Raw genomic sequence first — 21,241 nt, 5'->3', positions numbered from 1 at the left:
ACACAAGAAATAACAAGTGTTAGTGAGGATGGAGAGAAAAAAGAACCCCCATGCATTGTTGGTGGGGATGCAAATTGATATAGCCACTGTGGAAAACAGTATGGAGGCTCCTCAAAAAATTAAAAATAGAATTACCATATGATTTAATAATTCCACTACTGGGTATTTACCCAATGAAAATGAAAACACTACTGCAAAAAGATATATGCACCCCTATGTTTATTTACAGCAGCATTATTTACAATAGCCAAGATATGGAAGCAACCCAAGTGCCCACTGATAAATGAATGGATAAAGAAGATGGGTGTATGTGTGTGCCACACACACACAATGGAATATTACTCAGCCATAAAAAAACAAGATTGTGCCACTTGAGACAACATGGATGGACCTGGGATGGACCTGCTAAGTGAAGTAAGTTAGAAAGAGAAAGACAAATAAGTACCGTATGATACCACATCATATGATATTTGTGGAATTTAAGAAAAAAATGAACAAACAAAAAAGAGACAAAAAACCAGATTCTCAAATACAGAGAACAAACTGATTGTTGCCAAGGGGAACTGGGTAGGGGAGGGATGAAACAGATGAAGGGAATCAAGAGTATGCTTATTCTGATGAGCAATGACTAATGCATAAAATTACTGAATTATATTCTGTACCTGAAACTAATCGAACACTGTATGTTAATTATACTTCAATAAAAAAATGAAAACAAACTCAATCCCCCCCCCAATAAGTATGTCTATATAAGCATAGAAACTCTAACCATAGTTATATCTGGTCTACTGAATTATAGGTAACAACATTTATTGTCTTTGTGTTTTTCCATATTATCTTTAAAAATGAGAAAACAGATTCTCCTACTTTGTGGCTTACATTTTAATTCTTTTAAAAAAATTGTTATTTATTTATTTGAGAGGAGAGAGCAAGACAGTGTGAGAGAGAGAAAGAGAGAGAGAGCTGGGGAGGAGGAGCAGAGGGAGAGGGACAAGCAGACTCTATGCTGAGCGTGAAGCCTAACTCAGGGTTCAATTCCATGACCCTGAGATCATGACCTGAGCTGAAATCAAGAGTCAAAACATTTAACTGAGTCACGCAGGCACCCCTTGCCTTTTCATTTTCAATATGAAATTCCTTTGATGACAAGAAATTGTTAATTTTAATGAGTTCAACTTATCTATATTTCCTTTTATGGTTAGTACTTGTGTGTCCTGTTTATGAAAGTTTTCTTTTTTCTTTTTTTTTTTTTTAAGAGAGAGAGAGACAGCAAGCATTCAAGGGGGGAAGGGGGCAGAGGTAGAGAGAAAGAGATTCTCAAGCAGATGCCCCACTGAGCAAGGAGCCCAAAGCAGGGCTCAATCTCATGACCCTGAAATCATGACTGAGCCAAAATCAAGAGTTGGACACTTAACTAACTGAGCTACCCAGGTGCCCTTACGAGTTTTCTTAATGCAAGATTAGGAAAATATTCTTTGCTGTTTCCTTCTAAACTTTTGTTTTAGCTTCCACATTTAAATCTACAAACCATTTGGAGTTAGTTATCAGGGAAGTACAGACTAAGACTATTAAGTCTTGGGGCACCTGGGTGGCTCAGTCAGTTAAGTCGCTGCCTTTGGCTCAGGTCATGATCTTAGGGTCCTGGGACTGAACCCCATGTTGGGCTCCCTGCTCAGTGGGGACTGCTTCTCCCTCTTGCTCTCTCTCTCGAATAAATAAATAAAATGTTAAAAAGAAGACTATTAAATCTTACCAATACATATCTGTCACAACAACTTAAAAAAAAACAGACACTGTCAAGTGATGATGAGAGAGAACAACTGAAACATCCATATGCTACTAGGGGAGTGCAAATTGGTACAACCATTGTGGAAAAATGTTTTGGCAATATAAACTAAAGCTGAATGTGTACACATTATTTATCACTAAGCAATCTCAATTCTGGGCACATACACAACAGAAACACATATATATGCTTGCCAAATGACAGAATAATCTTTAAAAAGTTGAATCTTTGGACTTCCACTTCTAGGAAGATGGGAGTAGACATACTGTTCCCTATTCCTCACAAGAAGTAGAGCTAAAGACCCAGGACATTATATATAAAACAATCATAAATAGTTTCTGAAAAGTGAGGAGGAGACTGGCTAGGGACCTTGAGTCCTGAGGAACAACATGGCACTGAGTTCCATAGGCTTTCTTTTTGTCTCATACATCACAGAATGAGTGCTAAAGAACCCAGCAACCTGGAAATGCCAGTGGATGTTGCCAAAAAAAATCTCCCAGGAAAATCCTGCTCTCACTAGCCGAAGGACCAAAAAAGGGGCACCCTGGAAAGACAGAAAACTTTAAAAAACACCACTCAATTCTAGTCAAACAGTACAGAAAAATGTGGTGCACTTCCACCCTTGTCACTAAAGGCTAAGTGGGGTGTTTAGACTGCTACACTCACCTAGTTGTAACAAGGCATTGCCAGAGTGGTGTCAGAGAAGACTGAGTTAACAGTCTTTCCCTCAACCCAGGAGTGTCGGTAAAGACCATATAAGGAAACCAGACATCCATCTTCATCCAGCAGTTACAAGAAAAACCCTCTCCCTCCCTACTAGGGTAGTATGTAAGGAGGTCTAGTGGAGAGTCAGGAATTATACCACAACTCAAACAGTAATGAGATACCCCTGTAGTGTCACTGGAGGCTAGTCAGAAAGAGGCTGTGAATAGGCAGTCCTAACCCTCCCAGCCAGGACAGGATTGGCAGAAACCTAGTGGGTAGACTGAACTCCCACTCTCAACTGACAGTAAATTAGGTGGGGCACCTCATTTTCCAACAGAACATGTGTCAAAAGAGGCCTGCTATAAAAGATTTAAGTAAGATCCAGTTTCATGACAAAATAAAATGTCCAGTTAAAATAGATCTCTGTCATAACAAGAACCAGTAAAATCTCAACTTAAATGAGAAAAGACAATTAGCAGACACCAACACTGAAATGACATAAATGTTAGAATTGTCTGACAAGGATGGAAAAAATAGCTACATTTATGAAAATGCTTCATTAAGCAATTAATAACATACCTGCGACAAATGGAAAAAAGCAGAAAGCCTCAAAGGAGAAATAAAAGACATAAAGAAGAACCAAATAGAAATTTCAGAACTGAAAAATAAAATAAAAAACTCAACAGATGGACTAAACAGTAGTATATAAAAAACAGAGATTCAGGAACTTTGAAACAGACCAATAGAAATGACTCAATCTAAAAAATAGGTAGAAATCAAATTTTAAAAACCCAGAAAAACCAAACATAGGCTGAGGGACCTATAAAAATATAATAAAAGATTTAACATTCTTGTCTTTGGGAGTCCTAAAAAGAGAGGAGGAAAAAAAAAAGAAGGGATTATAATAGTACTTGAAAGAAATAATGGCTGAAAATTACCAAAATTTAGAAAAAACACAAACTTACAGATTCAAGAAGTTGAAAGAACCATAAACAGGACAAACCCAAAGAAATTAATACCAAGACACACCACAGTCAAACTTCCGAAACTAAGACAAAAACATCTTGAAAGAAGCAAGAAACAGGAACTACTGACAGGAAAGAAAAATGATTTGAAAAACAGAAGGTTTTTTTAAAAAATTAAGATATAGGGGAGGCCCGAAGGTTTTCTGGCGGGGCTGACGCCAGTTTGCTGGAGCCTGCAACCAAGCGGGAGTGGAGTGGAGCGGCCGTTGTTGCCGACTCTTTCCTCCTCCCCACAGTCCAGTCAGTGGTTGATTAGGCCATCAGCCCTCAAGCTGAGACTTGTCTCTTATTTAGTTCTGGGGAGCACCTGGCCGACATGAGTGATGTAGAGGAGAACAACTTCGAGGGCAGAGAGTCTCGCTCTCAGTCAAAAATCTCCAATGGGAACTCCTGCTCATGTAAAATCGGCGAGCAGGTCAGGGTCTCGTAGTCCCTCAAGGGTTTCACAAACACTCAGAATCCCATTCTCGATCAAGATCAAAATCCAGGTCGAGGTCAAGGAGGCATTCTCATAGACATTACACTCGATCCAGATCCCATTCTCACTCTCACAGGAGACGATCTCGAAGTAGGTCATACACACCAGAATACTGGTATCGAAGAAGCTGAAGTCATTCTCCAATGTCTAACCGGAGAAGACATACAGGAAGCAGGGCAAATCCAGATCCCAACACTTGCCTTGGAGTGTTTGGCCTCAGTTTATACACAACAGAGAGAGATCTTCGTGAAGTATTTTCTTGATATGGACCATTGAGTGGTGTCAATGTGGTTTATGATCAGCGAACTGGTCAGTCACAAGGATTTGCTTTTGTTTATTTTGAAAGAATAGATGACTCAAAGGAGGCTATGGAAAGGGCAAATGGAATGGAGTTGGACGGTAGAAGAATTCGAGTGGATTATTCTATTACCAAGAGAGCGCACACACCTACACCTGGCATCTACATGGGCAGACCAACTCATAGTGGCGGTGGCAGTGGTGGAGGTGCTGGTGGAGGTGGAGGAGGTGGCAGGTATCAAGATTCTTACTATGATAGAGGATATGATCATGGATATGACAGATATGAAGACTATGATTACTGGTACAGAAGAAGATCACCTTCTCCTTACTATAGTCGGTACAGATCATGATCAAGGTCTCGTTCCTACAGCCCAAGATGCTATTGATACACAGAATGGTTGCAGATGAGGACATATTTTTCTTTTACTGTGTGTGTGTGGGGGGGGTTGGTTTGGTTTGCTTTTGGGTTTTTTGTTTGTTTTGGTTTGGTTTTGGGTTTGTTTTTTGTTTAATTCTGGATTTCCCCAAGCTTCTAATCCTTCTTACTTCTTAAAAAGAACCCTTAAAAAAATCTTCAGTTTATTCACCATCTACACTTTGTCAGTTGTATTGCTGTTTCCATCCCTTTTAGTATACTCTTAAAGATGTAATTTTATTTTTAAACATCTTAAGTAAAAAAAGGAACCCCCAGTGTTACACTTTGTAAACGATTTTTTTCCTTTTTTTTCTTTTTCTTTCTTTTTTCCTTTTCCTTTTTTTGCTTCCCCTTGCTTTTACAGAAAATTAACTCCGGGCTAATCAAATGAGGAAAGAAATGATCTTTTTAAAGCTTCTTTTGTGTTAGGTATTGTATTAGACATTATACTAGAGACCTCCATTTACGACGAACTCCTTTTTTAACTTTCTTTTGGGGAAGGTAGTAACACATAAAGTAGTTCAGTCATGTCTAGTTTGTCTGGGGTGGCATGGAGCAGTCAAATAGTTGAGTGTAGAAAGTTTGAAGCTATAGAAGAAAACACTTGTTCATTTCTTTTGAAGAATGAAATTTTTGAACCCTAAAAATTACGTCATTTTTTTAAGAGATGAAAGCTTGTGGACTCCTACAAAACATGTTGCATTTAAATTACATCTGTGAAGACTTAAAGTGTGATTTTTGTGTTGAATTTATTGAAATTTAAGTATTCCCTTAATCAGTGAAGGACTATTATTTATTACTTAGAGCAATTGTATACTTTGCTGTTAGAAATTTTTGTATGGGGACAATGGTTAAGCAGGCTATTATTGTATAGTATAGAGTCCTTAGAAAATACATGTGAGGAAAAGTAGTCTCCTTTCAAATAAAAGTTAATTTCTTTGAAAAAAAAATAAAAATTAAGATATATTTAACATGAAATATTGTATAAAATTAAGGTATACAACATGTTAGTTTGATACATTTATATTCCATAATATGATTGCCACTGTAGCAACAATTAGCACCTCCATCATGTTAAATAATTATTATTCCTTTTTACTTGTTGGAATAATTTCTAGTCTCTTAGGATTTTTAATGAGTATAATAAAATACTGCAGTTTACATTCATTTATTGGTTTAGCCACTATGAAAAAACAATATGGAGTTCCCTCAAAATATTAAAAATAGATCTACCATATGATCGAGCAATTTCACTTCTGGGCATTTAAATAAAAGAAATGAAAATAATATGTCAAAGAGATATATGCCCTCCCGTGTTTACTGCAGCATTATCCACAATAGTCAAGATATGAAAACAACCTAAGGGCCCACGAACAGATGAAAGGATAAAAAAAGATGTGGTGTATATATATATACAATGGGATGGTATTCAGCCATGAGATAAAAGGACATCCTGCCATATGTGGCAACATGAATATACCTTGAGCATATTATGCTAAGTGAGAAAGATAAATACTGCATGGTATCACTTATATGTGAAATTCAATAAACTCAATAATAAGCCAAACTCAATAATAAAAGCATGTTTTTCACAAGAAATTATGAAATCCTGAAGCAAGTGGCACATTTTTCAAGTACCGAAAAAACTGCCAACCCATAATTCTATACCCACCTAAAATACTCTTCAAAAATGAAGGGAAAATCAAGAAATTCTCATATGAAGGTACTCAGAAAATCTGCTGCTAGCAGACCTGCCCCAAAAGAATGACTAAAGCAATTTCTCTAAAAAAGAATAGAAACGATAAAAGAAGAAATACTGAAACATTTGGAGGAAACAATATAAAGTACAAAAAAATGAGTGAATAAGGAAGATTTTTCTTCAATTTTTTTCTAAATTATGTTTAATAATTCAAGAAAAAATTATCATACCATCTGGCAATCCATTTATGTAGAGAAAAATACTCACTTAAAATAATTACATTATAAATGGGGAAGGGAAAGAGATATAAGAGCATAAGGTTTCTTTTTTTTTTTTTTTAAGAATTTATTTATTTGAGAGAGAGAGAAGATGGGAGAGAGAGAGAGCATGAGAAGGGGGAGGGCTAGAGGGAGAAGCAGACTCCCCGTCAAGCAGGGAGCCCGATGTGGGACTTGATCCCGGGACTCCAGGATCATGACCTGAGCCGAAGGCAGTCGCTTAACCAACTGAGCCACCCAGGTACCCCGAAGAGCATAAGGTTTCTACACTTCAATCAAAATTGTAAACTGATGACATCAGTTGACTATATTAAATTATATCCATATAATACTTACAGCAACAACTGAAAGTTATAGGAAGATAGACAAAATGCTACAGATGAATAAAAATATAATTTCATAAAAGGTAAAAGTAACCCACAGAAAGGGCAGATTAAGAAATCAGAAAAAAAGAGAGCAAACTGAACAAAAAATAAAATGGCAGCCTGAAACCCTACATTAAATGTAAATAGTTATACACCTGAAACTAATGTAATGTTATACATCAAGTATACTTCAATTAAAAAATTTAAATGGTCTATATACACCATTTAAAAGAGACCAACAGAATGGGTAAAAAAAAAAAATGACCCAACCATATGCTGTCTACAAGAAGCTCACTTCAAATATAATGAAATAGGTAGGTTGAAAGTAAAAGGATGAAAAAGGATATACCATATAAATGACAATCAAAATAAAGTAGGAGTGGCTTTATTAGTAAGAGAGAAAGTAGGTTTCAGAGCAAAGAACTTAACAAGGGATAGAGAGGGACACAGCAACCCTGAATGTGTATACACCAAACAACAAAACTGAAAATACAAGAAGCAAAACTGAAAGGAGAAACAAATATACAATTATAGTTGGAGGCTTCAACCTTCCTCTCTCAAAAATCAATAACCCAACTAGACAAAAATTAGCAAGGATAAAGAAGAACATAACCCCATCAAAGAAGATATGGTCCCGATTTATAGAACACAACACCCAACAACAGCAAAATATACATTCTTTCAAGGGCTAATATACAATATACCAAGATATACCCTATCATCAGCCATATAACAAAACAACAAATTTAAAGGAACTGAAATCATACAGAAAACATTCTCTGCACAGAACTGAATCAGACTAGAATAACAGCAAAATAATGCAAATCTCCAAATATTTGGAAATTAAAGATACTTTCTAGCTATGAGTCAAAAAGGAAGTCTCCAAGGAAAAAAATAACACTAAACTGAATGGAAATGAAAATATAACTTGTCAAAATTTATATGACCCAGCTAAAGCAGTGGTGACAGGGAAATTTATAGTACTAAATACTTACATTAGAAAAAAGGAGAAGTCTTAAATTAGTAATCCAAAGATCTACCTCAAGAAAGTCAAGAAAAAAAATGAGCAAAATAAAGTCAAAGCAAGATGAAACTGAAAACAGAAAAAAAGTAGAGAAAATAAATAAAATGATAAACCTCCAGCAAAATTTTGTCAAAAAAGCAAATACACAAATTACCAATGGCATCAATGAAAGAAAGGCTATTACTACAGACCCTGCAGATATCAAAACAGCAATAAGGGAATGCTATGAACAATTCTATACATAAGCTGGAAATTTAGTTGAAATGAACCAATTCCTCAAAAGGCACAAACTACCAGAATTCATTCAATATGAAATAATTTAAATGATCCTATAACTATTAAGGAAACTGAATTAGTGATTTAAAAATTCTTCAAAAATTTCAAAGCTACAAAGTTTCACTGGAAAATTCTACCAAAAATTTAAGATTAATCAACACAAATTCTACATCTCTTTTAGAAAATTCAATTCATTTTATGAGGTCAACCCTATCCTGATATCAAAATCAGATAAAGACAATACAAAAAAAATGGATACAAACCAATTATCTCATAAATATCCCTCAACAAAGCATTCGCAATTTAATTCTTAATATACAAAACAAATTATACACCATGACCAAAAGGGGTTTATTCCAGGAATGCAAGGCTGGTTCAATATTTGAAAATCAATCTACATAATATAGCATGTAACAGGCTAAGGAAGAAAACTTATTAATATTAAATAAGACAGAAAAAGCACTAACAAAATTAAATACCCATTCAAATAAAAACTCTCATCAAACTAGGAACAGAAGGGAACTTCCTACAATTGATAAAGAGTATCTAAAAATTTATATAGCTAACAGCATAGTTAATCAACACTGAATGCTCTTAATAGCAAGAATGCAAGAATGTTCACTCTCATTGCTACTTAACATATTAAATGTGGCCAGTGCAATATGGCAAGAAAAGGAAATAAATGCCAGCATAAAGATCAGAAAGGTAGAAAGAGTAAAACTATCCTTACTTGCAGATGACATATCGGTCTAGTAACATCTCAGAGAATCTATGAAATAAGCTCCTAGAACAAATGAGTTCAGCAAGATCACAGGTAACAAGATCAACACAAGAGTCAATTCCATCTCTTCATACTAGCAATGAACATGCAAAATTAAAAATTAAAAATATGATATCATATACATTCAGAAAAATTAAAAATATGATATCATATACAGTTAAAATTAAAAATTAAAAGTATGAGGGGCGCCTGGGTGGCTCAGTGGGTTAAAGCCTCTGCCTCAGCTCAGGTCATGATCCCAGGGTCCTGGGATTGAGTCCAGCATTGGACTCTCTCCTCAGCGGGAAGCCTGCTTCCCTTCCTCTCTCTGCCTGCCTCTCTGCCTACTAGTGGTCTCTGTCTGTCAAATAAATGAATAAAATCTTTTAAAAAAATTAAAAATATGGTATCATATATAGTCATTCAGAAAAATAAAATATCTAGGTGTAAACCTAACAAAACAAATACAGGACTTATTACTGAAAACTATCAACACTGATGAAAGAAATAAAAGATCCATACAAATAGAAAAAAATATGTTCACAGGAGGCTCAATATAGTAAAAGTATTAGTTCTTCCCAAATGGTAAGACATTTAATGCAATTCCTATTACAAGCCTTGCAAGATATTTGTAGATATATGAAGATTCTAAAATCTATATATGAAGGCACAGATAATAGGCTAGCTAAAACAATTTGGAAAAAGTATTATAAAGTAGGAGATATCATTCAACCTGTCATTAAAGCTTACTCTAACAGCTAAAATATTCAAGAATATGTGACAATGACAGAAGGACAGACATACAGATCAATGTAACAGAACAGTGAACCAAGAAATAAACTGATTTTTCACAGAAGTGCAAGAGCAATTTGGTGGAGGAAGGATGGCTTTTTTTTTTTAAACAAATGATGCTAGAGCAAATGGATATCTATAAGCAAAAAAACAAGAAAAAGAAAAAGTGAACTTGACCCAAACCTCACATTTTATACAAAAATCACCTCAAAATGCATCTCAGACTTAAACATAAAATACAAATTGTAACATGTAGAACTATAAAACTAAAGCACAGGAGAAAATCTGTATGAGCTAGGGCTTGTGGAAGAATTCACAGATTTGACACCAAAAACATGTTATCTAAAATTAACAAACTAGACTTCATCGAAACTAAAACCTTTTGCTCTGTGAACAACCTTGTGAAGGGGATGAAGAGACATGCTGTAGACTGGCAGAAAATACTGGCAAACCACATACGTGACAAATGCTTCATATCTAAATCACATAAAGAATTTCCAAAACTTAACAAAATGGGCAAAAGACTGAAACGTTTCACTAAAGAGGATATACAGATAGCAGATAAACATAGGGGAAGACTGTTCAACATAACCAGACATCAGGGAAATACAATTTAAGACAGAATGAGTTACCACTACACACCCATCAGTACAACCAAAATAAAAAATAGTGCTAACACCAAATGCTGGTGAGGATGCAGAAAAAGTTGATCTTTCACACTTTACTGGTGGCACTGTAAAAAAAAAAAACAAGTTCAGCCATTCTGGAAAACAGCTCCACAGTTAAAACACCAGTTGCTTACAATGCAACCTAGGTATTGTACTCCGGGGCATTTATACTAGAAAAATGAAATTGTAGGTCTACACTAAACCTGTACACAACATTCACAGCAGCTTTTTTTTTTAAAGATTTATTTATTTGGGAGAGCAAGCAAGCAAGCAGGCAGGGGGAGGGACATGAGGAGAGGAGGATAAGCAGACTTTCTGCTGAGCGGGGAGCCCACTGTGGGGCTTGATCCTAGGACCCTGAGATCATGACCTGAGCTGAAATCAAGAGCTGGATGCTTAACTGACCAAGCCACCTGGGCGCTTCCCCCCAGCAGCAGCTTTATTTGTAATAGTCAAACCTGGAAACAACCAAAATGTCCTGCAATAGATGTACAGTTTGTCTTAAACAAAACTGTATATCCATACCATAGAATACCACTTTGTAAAAAAAAAGGAATGAACTATTGATATACAGGACAATTTGGCTGGAACTAAAGGGTATTATGCTGAATAAAAAAAAGATCTCAAAAGATCACATATAGTATGATAGCATTTATATCAGTCTTGATGTGACAAAATCATAAACATGGAAAACAAATTAGTTATTGCCAGGAGTTAGGGATAGTAGTGAAGTTGGTGGAAAGGAAGGGTATAACTATAAAAGGGTGGTAGGAGAGCAATCTCTGTGGTGATAGAATATTTATGTACCTGATTTCAGGGTTGTTACAGGAGTCTCTACATATGTGTTAAAAAAAAAAAGAGCTATATACTCTGAACTAGTGTGAATTTCTTGGTTTTGAAATTATAGGTATATAAAGGAAAATTACATGAAGTGTTCACAGGACCTCTTTGTACTATCTTTACAAGTTCCTGTGAATCTATAATTATTTTTAAATAAAAAGTTTAAAAAAAACAGTATTAAAGCTAACCAGGGACCTAAGGCTGTTGAAAAAAAAACTTCCTGGTCTCACAAAAACAACATTAGAAATGGTCATTATCTTTAAAGTTTACCTTAATGTGTCTTTTCAACTGCTTTACCATAAAAACATTTATTCTATTTCCTGACAATTATTGAGTCATGAGAAAACAAAATACAGATAGACAAATACGATCTCTAAAATTTATGGATTTAATCTCAACAGGTTTAGCTACTCAACAGCAACCCATCAAATCTATTATATAAATACATACATATACACAGACACAGACACAGACACAAACACACACACACACACACACACACACATAATGGGAGGAAGGAGAGGGAAAGAGGGAAAATGAGAAGATGAATTTGAATCAGATACTTTTTGGTCTATGTTTAGGGGAGTTAATTGGCTAGTGTTTCACCAAAATGACAGCACAGCATCCAAATTTCAATGTTGTTCCCCACTGGACATCAAATACTAATGTTATGGGAAAATCATATGCTACTGTTATATTTACAAATTTGGGAAACTGAACAAGTGGAAGGTTTAGTTTGTTTGACAAACTAGATGAGGGTTACAAAATAAAATTACTTCACACTCATGCAGAAACAGTAATTTTTAGGAACATGGCAAACAAAATACAAAAATGAACTTACTCTGTTAATAGTTATTTAATAATATGCTTTTATAACTTTACTGTACTCAACCATTCCTTTGTAGGCTCTCCCAGAGTATATGGATTTTAAATATATATATTTCAATTATTCTATTTAAGATATTCTATTAGGTAATAGAATATATTCTTCTAACTGGAATTTCTCTAGCCTTAACCCTAGGTGCAGCTCAGGACTCTGCTAGAAATAAAATATGTTTTACATACACAGTAGAGTATCTTTTATGCTTTAAAACATCGACTAAGGCAAAATCTGGCCTTGTCATTAAACTAAGCCCATCTTCAACATTTTCTGAAAGATCATGCTTTCACACATGTATGTGTATGTGTGCATATGTTTATACGTATGTATACATATTAATTTTTCTCTTTCAAATGCAGTTCAAGTCTGTTAATTGCTAACAGGTAAAACCAGCAACAACAACACATATACAACACACCTCATATCTACAGTGGTTTAAGATATATGACTCAAATCTTTGCAGAAGATAAAAAGATGAAGAATACTTTAACTTTAAAGCTTCTATCAGATTTGTCACCAAAGATGATATAAAAATGGTCAATATGTACATGAAAAGATGCTTTGTATCAATTATTAGGGAAATGCAAACTAAAGTCACATGAAATACCATTCCATATCAGAATTGGTGAAATAATTAAAAAAACAAACAAACAAATACAACAATACCAAGTGCTGACAGGGATGCAGAGCAACCGGAACTCTCATACACTGCTGATGGGAATGCAAAATTGTACAACTACTTTGGAAAACTATTTGGCAGTTTCTACAAAGCTAAACACAAACTTATCATACAACCCAGCAATTGCACTCCTAGAAATATCAATGGGTCACACAAGAATTTACACATGAGAGCACCTTCAATTTTAACTCCCAAACCTGGAAACAACTCTTTCAAGTGGAGATGCCTAAACAAACTAATACATCCATATAATGGAATACTACTCAACAATAAACAAACTAGTAAGAAACAAACTATTGACATATGCAATAAAATGGATAAATCTCAAATATTTTGCTACATGAAAGAAGTAAGACTCAAAAGGCTCTAACTCTATAATTCCATGAGTGAATTTCTTGAGAGGCAATGAAAACATTTTATATCTTGACTCTATCTTGTATTTGTCAAAAATTGTAGAAATATATACTATAACGAGTGAACTTAACTGTAGATTTTTTAAAAGATTTTATTTATTTATTTGACAGAGAGAGAGAGATCACAAGTAGGCAGAGAGGCAGGCAGAGAGGAGCGGGAGAAGCAGGCTCTCCACTAAGCAGAGAGCCCGATGCGGGGCTCAATCCCAGGACCCTGAGACCATGACCTGAGCCGAAGGCAGAGGCTTAACCCACTGAACAACCCAGATGCCCCAACTGTTTGTAGATTTTTAAAAATTTTTTGGATTTTTTTTTTTTAAAATTTTTTTTTTTTATTTGAGAGAGAGACAGTGAGAGAGAGCATGAACGAGAAGGTCAGAGGGAGAAGCAGACTCCTCATGGAGCTGGGAGCCCGATGCGGGACTCGATCCCGGAACTCCGGGATCATGACCTGAGCTGAAGGTAGTCGTCCAACCAACTGAGCCACCTAGGCGTCCCTTGGATTTTTTTAAAAAAGGATTTTATTTACTTGAGAGAAAGAGAGTGCAAGTGCAACAGAGCATGAGCAGGGAGTGGGAGGGCCGCGGAGGGATGAGCAGATTCTGAGCTGAGCACAGAGCCCAATATGGGGTTTGATCTCATGACCCTGAGATCATGTCCTGAGCTGAAATCAAGAGCTGGCCACTTAACCGACTGAGCCACCCAGGCATCCCAGATTTAAAATTGTTTTTTTAAAAATTCTCTGTACAAAAACAAAAACAAAAACAAAAACACCTCTCTGTACAAACAAAAAATGTTTCCTACCTCACATTAGTTTCATCATTAAATTCTTCAGCCCATTTTTTCCTTGACTGTGCAGTAGTAGAACCATCTAAACGGTAATAGTCAATGTTTCGCAGCCACTTCCCTTCACCTGAAAATTTAGTAAGAAAAAAGAAAAGAGAGATCTGATATATATTGTTCTGCTAGTAATAATAGATCTTCTTCCCTGCTTACCATTTGAGATCTCGTTATATATATTTTAATAGCATAGTGAAATATAAATTTTAAAAAATTTATTATTATTATTATTTATTTGATAGACAGAGATTGCAAGTAGTCAGGCAGGCAGGGAGAGAGAGGAGGAAGCAAGCTCCCTGCTGAGCAGAGAGCCCGATGTGGGGCTCGATCCCAGAACCCTGGGATCATGACCTGAGCCAAAGGCAGAGGCTTTAACCCACTGAACCACCCAGGTGCCCCTCAATTTTTTTAATCAAGGTGTAATTCACTAAATTAACAAATAAATTCCCACAGATTTATTTCTAATAGATACTGAATAGCAAAGGTACTTTAAAAAAGTATTTCATCTATATGTGAATTTCATAAAAGATTTCCTTGATTAGAAACCTTTGAAACTATCAAAAGAATATGGTTAAACTGAATTATGTTCATGAAGCTTACTTTTAATTAAATCTGTAAATGGCCAGGTTTCCTCCCTTATTAACAAGTTGATACTGATCAACTTTTGGACAGTGAGATGAAAATTTACCCAAGACTTACATTAAAACTAAAATACCAAATTAAGTACTAAAGACATTTTTCTATTTTATGACACATAATTTCCATCCCAGTTCTTTTAATTGTAAACATTGTAAATTGTAAACATAAAACATTTACAATTGTAAAATTATAAAATACTACTTTTTCCCCTCCAGAGTCACATCGTAGAATCTTAACATAAAAACAAGTTCATAAAACTGAGATTTAGATCTTTCAACAAACTTTTTACTTAAATTTAGTACTTCCCTTAAAAGGTTCTTTTCAACATGTTTCTTACTTACCCATATCTTTACTTATACTGAAAACACAGAATATCCTTGCTGAAAATTTAGCAACTGGTAAAAAAGTCTATTTATTTATTCGTGATTTTTATTTCTTTCAATTAAAAAAAAGCATACACACAGCTAAGGAAAAAAGAATTTGAGACAGATGGCTGTATAAAAAAGAGTCTGGAGTCACATTTCCATTAACTGTTTACCCGAATAGGGTAATTATTAAAGTTAATATGCTAATCATAAATAAAATATGATGTTAATATTTTTAAAGTATTTCAACATACTCACCTTTCTCTGATAATACAAAAGAATAATCTACATACTACTACTTCTGTGAATCCAACACTTAAAAAGTGATAAAGTCAACATAGGTCAGTCACCAAAATGGATTGTTTCTAAAAATCCCAGGTTTTTTAAATGAGTTGATATAAGAAAAAAAGCCCCTTACAACAGTGCCTGTCACATAGTAATTAAGCTCACTGAGTACTTAATATATCACCCAGGATCCCATATCAAATTTTATCTGTCTCTACTAGGGCACATTTATATGTGATCATCTCTATGACATGATTTCCTGTAATACTCCTTGAACCTAGTTCAGTGTCCAGTACACAGCAGTAGTAGTAATAGTAGTAATGGTGGTGGTGATAAACTGAACTGATTAATAGTTAAAACAAATGTTTTTTGAAGATAATTTATTAAATTAAATATAAACTAACAACCATATGGAAAAATATTCCATCTTGCCAGTGGTAAGAAAATAAAAACTAAAAAAATGACAATTGTTTTTACCCATTAAAGATGGGGAAAATGTAATTACAGTACTACAGGTATAGAGTAAAATGGGCATTTTCCATTTATTCATGATAGCAGAATAAAATGATATAACTTTTCTGGTACTTTGTCTTTCAGATAATGAAGCACTACCAGAACATATGTTAAAGACATATCAATAAGGAGGGGCCTCAGAAACAAAGAAGGGAGTAGTGATAAAGATTAAAAACTGCCAGTATATACCTAGCACTGAAACATTAAGGGGCACATAAAAAATGCATCACCAGAGCATGATTCTCTATGGAAAATAACTAAAGAATACCCAGGTAAGGACAATGTGATACCATGCCAGATCAGCAAATATTTACTATGAACCTACTGCATGTCCAGTTCTGTGAGGGACATCAATAAAGCCTTGCCTGACCAATTTACGTATTTTCCCCCAGAACTCCCTATCACCTTTAAAGTATTTCATTATTTCTCCATTGCATTGTTAAACTATACATTTCCTGTTTGTTTCTTATTGGTCTTCCCTAACAAAAGTATAGCCTCTGGGAGGTTAGGGACCTGTTCTTTTTTGTTAGCGTCTTTATCCTCAGCATCTAGATTGTGCCTTGCACATGGTAGGTACCTTATATTTATAAAATGAAATGAACCCTGGAATACATTATGGGTTCTGTAAACAGCTAATTTAAGGTTTGCTAATGAGGCAGTGGCTTAGTGGTGACTCTTAACCCCAGTTAGGAAAGGAGGAGAGATCTCTTCACTTTTTTAGCAACCCAGGCCCAATGTACTAATATTCCATGTAAGATTTTGATTGGGGAAAAAGAGGAATTCTACCTTTTTTACTAGGTAAACATCTCAGTAAACCAATGACAAAGTGTGTCGTATTGTATTAACTGAAGAGCAAATGCTCCTTTTCATTACTACAGTGACCTAAGCAACCAATGCACCTGTCTAAAAATAACGACACCACCTGCCTAAAACTTACACAGGATGTTATTGGGGTTATATTTCCTAAAAAGTTATTATATTTATTTTTTTTTAAAGATTTTATTTATTTATTTGACAGACAAAGACCACAAGCAGACAGAAAGGCAGGCAGAGAGAGAGGAAGGGAAGCAGGCTCCCCGCTGAGCAGAGAGCACGATGTGGGGCTCGACCCCAGGACCCTGGGATCATGACCTGAGCCAAATGCAGAGGCTTTAACCCACTGAGCCACCCAGGCTCCCAAAAAAGTTATTATATTTAAAATGAATATAAGAGAAAAAATTATCAATATTATCAACAGAATTAGAAAATTAAAATTAAGAACAATAGCACTATATTCCAAGAGTACTCAAGGTACCACCATCAGACAAAAAAGATCACAATATATTTTTTCACAGACTAGAACAAAGAATCCTAAAATTTGTATGGAACCATAAAAGACATTGAAGAGTCAAAGCAATCTTGAGAAAGAACAAAGCTGGAGGTATCATGCTCCCCAATCTCAAACTATACTACAAAAGATATAGGCGGAGGAGTCAAGATGGCGGAGGAGTAGCAGGCTGAAATGATATCAGGTAGCAGGAGATCAGCTATATAGTTTATCAAACCATTCTGAACACCTACAAATCCAACAGGGGAACAAAGAGAAGAGGAGCAGCAATTCTAGAAACAGAAAATTGCCTGCATTCTGAAAGGTAGGCTCTGCAGAGAAGCGAATCCAAAGTGACAGGAAGATAGACTACGGGGGTGGGGGACAGGCCAGCTCCCGGCAAGAGGTGGAGCAACGGACCACAAAATCTGAACTTTTAAATGTTTTCTCCAGTGAGGGACATCGCTCCATAGGCGAAGAGAGGGTGGAGCCCTTGTGGGGACAACATGATTTCAGGTCCCGCAGGGTCACCAAAGGATCATAGGTGTCTGAGTATCGCAGAGTTCACAGGTATTAGAGCAAGGAAGGCGGCTACAGAGACGGAGCCAAGAAGTGAGCTCTCAGCTCGGGGTTACCTTAAACAGTGATCTGTGGCACAGTGAGACCACTGCTCTTTGAGCAGGGGCCCCACAAGTGGCAGATCTGGGGAGACCTCCCTGGAAGAAGGACAGTGATCTGCTGGGTTTGGAGACTCCAGGTGGGGCTGTGTGCTAGAGACAGAGATGCTTGGTCACAGGCTGGGTGAGTTCGGCACACAGCTGGAGGCCAGGGAGATGGGAGTGACCGAGCGCTTGTCTCCAAGGACACACTGAGAACTGGGGCCCTGAGCTCTCCGCTCCTCCAGGCCAGAGATTAGGGGGCCGTCATTTTAATTCATGTCCTCCAGAATTCTACAGAAAGCATTCAGGGAACAAAAGCTCCCCAGAGCGAACCGAGCAGATTAATTAACCCGGCCCCTGGCAAGGGCAGTGCAATTCCGCCTCCAGAAAAGACACTTGAAAATCACTACAACAGCCCCCGCCCTCCACAGAAGATCAGCAAGAAATCCAGCCAAGACCAGACTCACTTATCAAGGAGAACAGCGGAATTCCAGAGGAGGAGAAAGCAAAGCATGGAATTCATGGCTTTCTCCCCATGATTCTTTAGTCTTGCAAAGTTAATTAATTTTTTTTAATTTTATTTTTTTCTTATTCTAATTTCTTTTAATTTTTACTCTTTCCTCTTTTAACATTTCTTAACTAGTTTATCTTAACAACAGCTTTCATTAAAAAAAAATCTTTTTGAACCTTCATCATTATAGTCATATTTTATCCATGATTGTATCTAACTTTATTTTTTGTATAAACATAGGGTTTTTCTTCTAAAAATTTTTGGGATACAACTTCTTCTAATAGATCAAAATATACCCTAAATCTAGCACAGGGCTTTGTTCTAATCTCCAGCTAGAGCAAATTCTCTCCACTTTCTTTTTCTTTCTTTTCCCAACCAACTTATCTTACCAACTTTTTTAGAATTTTTAAAAAATGTTCATCTTTACAGTCATATTCCATCCCTTCATCGTGTTTACCCTTATTTTTGTGTGTTTGCGTGTGTGTATACACACACACACGTTTTTCTTCCTTTAAAATTTTGCGAGGTAGTTTCTGCTAAGAGACCAAAGTACTCCCAAAATGAAGTGGGTGGCTCTGTTCTAATCCCCAGTCTAATATCTATATTTTCTTTTTTTTTTTAATTTTTTTTGAACTTCTTTTTACCCCTTTTCTCCCCCCCCCACAATTTGGGGTCTCTCTGATTTGGTTAACACACTTTTTTCTGGGGTCTTTGCCACCCTTTTAGTAATTTATTCTCTCCTTCATATATTCTTATCTGGATAAAATGACAAGGTGACAAAACTCAATGCAAAAATAAACACAACAAAATACAAACAAACAAAAAAAAACAAGAGGCAGTACTGAAGGCTAGGGACCTAATCAATACGGAGATTGCTAATATGTCAGATCTAGAGTTCAGAATGACGATTCTCAAGGTGCTAGCTGGGCTTGAAAAAGGCATGGAAGATATTAGAGAAACCCTATCTGGAGAAATAAAAGCCCTTTCTGGAGAAATAAAAGAACTAAAATCTAACCAAGCTGAAATTAAAAAAGCTATTAATGAGGTGCAATCAAAAATGGAGGCTCTTACTGCTAGGATAAATGACGGAGAAGAGAGAATTAGTGATATAGAAGACCAAATACAGAGAATAAAGAAGCTGAGCAAAAGAGAGACAAACAACTACTGGACTACAAGGGGAGAATTCAAGAGATAAGTGATACTGTAAGACGAAACAACATTAGAATAATTGGGATTCCAGAAAGAAGAAGAGAGAGAGAGGGAAGCAGAAGGTATATTGGAGAGAATTATTGTAGAGAATTTCCCTAATATGGCAAAGGGAACAAGCATCAAAATCCAGGAGGTACAGAGAACCCCCCTCAAAATCATTAAGAATAGGTCCATACCCCATTATCTAATAGTAAAACCTACAAGTCTTAGTGACAAAGAGAAAATCCAGAAAGTAGCCCAGGACAAAAAGTCTGTAACATACAATGGTAAAAATATTAGATTGGCAGTGGACTTACCCACAGAGACCTGGCAGGCCAGAAAGAACTGACATAATATATTCAGAGCACTAAATGAGAAAAACATGCAGCCAAGAATACTATATCCAGCTAGGCTATCACTGCAAATAGAAGGAGAGATAAAAAGCTTCCAGGACAAACAAAAATTAAAAGAATTTGTAAACACCAAACCAGCTGTACAGGAAATATGGGACAAACAACTTAAAACTCCCGTAATGATTTCTTTACTCTCTAAAACAGATTTATATATAAAATTAATGGACATTAAATTAAAAAATTTTGATGAGTACCTACCAGCTATTCTGCCAATGACTAGTAAACGCAGTTGTAGTTTGTCCCATATCTCTTAACAGTTTTTTAAAATTTGTATTTTTAATAGAAGACAGAGAAATCAGAAAGATTTGGTGCAAAACAAAACAAGCAAAACTCCTGTTTTACCTAACCTCCACTAGCAGCTGGCTATGTAACTTCTTATACTGTGGCTAAAAAACAAAAACAACAAAAAAAACCCACATACCATAAAATTTACCATCTTAGCCATTTTAAGTGTATAGTTCAGTTGTGTTGACAGATCTCCAGAACTTTTTATACTTGCAAACTGAAACTCTATACCCACTAAACAACAACTTCCCATTCTCCCTTCCCCACAGTAAGCACTCTTCTACTTTCTCTGTGTATCTGATTACTTTAGATAAGTGAAGTAATGAAATAATAAATGAATTTACACAGTAGTCACCTTTTTTGGTGCCGGTTTATTTCACTTAACATAATGTCGACAGGGTTGTAGCATGTGACAGGATTTCCTTCAAGAGCTGAAAAATATTCCACTGTATATATACATTTTGTTTATCCATTCATCCACCAATATACACTTGGATTCTTTCTACCTTTTCATTATTGTGAATAACGTGGCTATGAATATGGGTATACAAATATCTTAAAACCACCCTTTCAGGGATGCCTGGGTGGCTCTGAAAGGGTGGTTTTAAGATATAAGTCGGCTGGGCCACTGCCTTCAGCTGAGGTCATGATCCCAGGGTCCTGGGGATTGAGTTCCGCATGGGGCTCCTTGCTCAGTGGGGAGCCTGCTTCTCCCTCTGCCTGCTCTGCCTGCTGCTCCCCCTGCTTGTGCGCATGCGCTCTAATAAATAAATAAAATCTTAAAAAAATACCCTTTCAATTCTTTTCGGTATATACCCAGAAATAGTGTTGTTGGATCATGTAATTCTAGTTTT

General features: G+C 35.9%; 1 protein-coding gene and 1 pseudogene across 5 annotated transcripts in view; one reads left to right on the top strand and one right to left on the bottom strand.

Annotated features, from left to right (window-relative positions):
• The window catches only part of LOC111160945 (ATRX, chromatin remodeler), a 298,603-nt gene that overhangs the window by 37,216 nt on the left and 240,146 nt on the right, over positions 1–21,241 (bottom strand). For all 5 annotated transcript variants that reach the window (XM_022524346.1, XM_022524345.1, XM_022524347.1 and 2 more), the window contains one exon: positions 14,188–14,296. In XM_022524346.1, the coding sequence (XP_022380054.1) occupies positions 14,188–14,296 (109 nt within the window). The remainder of the gene's footprint in view (positions 1–14,187; positions 14,297–21,241) is intronic.
• On the top strand, positions 3,799–4,680 carry LOC111160946 (annotated as a pseudogene).

The sequence above is a fragment of the Enhydra lutris genome, unplaced genomic scaffold (genome assembly GCF_002288905.1).
Source record: "Enhydra lutris kenyoni isolate GAN:26980312 unplaced genomic scaffold, ASM228890v2 scaffoldscaffold79, whole genome shotgun sequence".
In the NCBI taxonomy this organism is placed as follows: domain Eukaryota; kingdom Metazoa; phylum Chordata; class Mammalia; order Carnivora; family Mustelidae; genus Enhydra; species Enhydra lutris.
The sequence above is the reverse complement of the archived record's forward strand: the minus strand, read 5'-3'. Positions and strand labels throughout refer to the sequence as shown.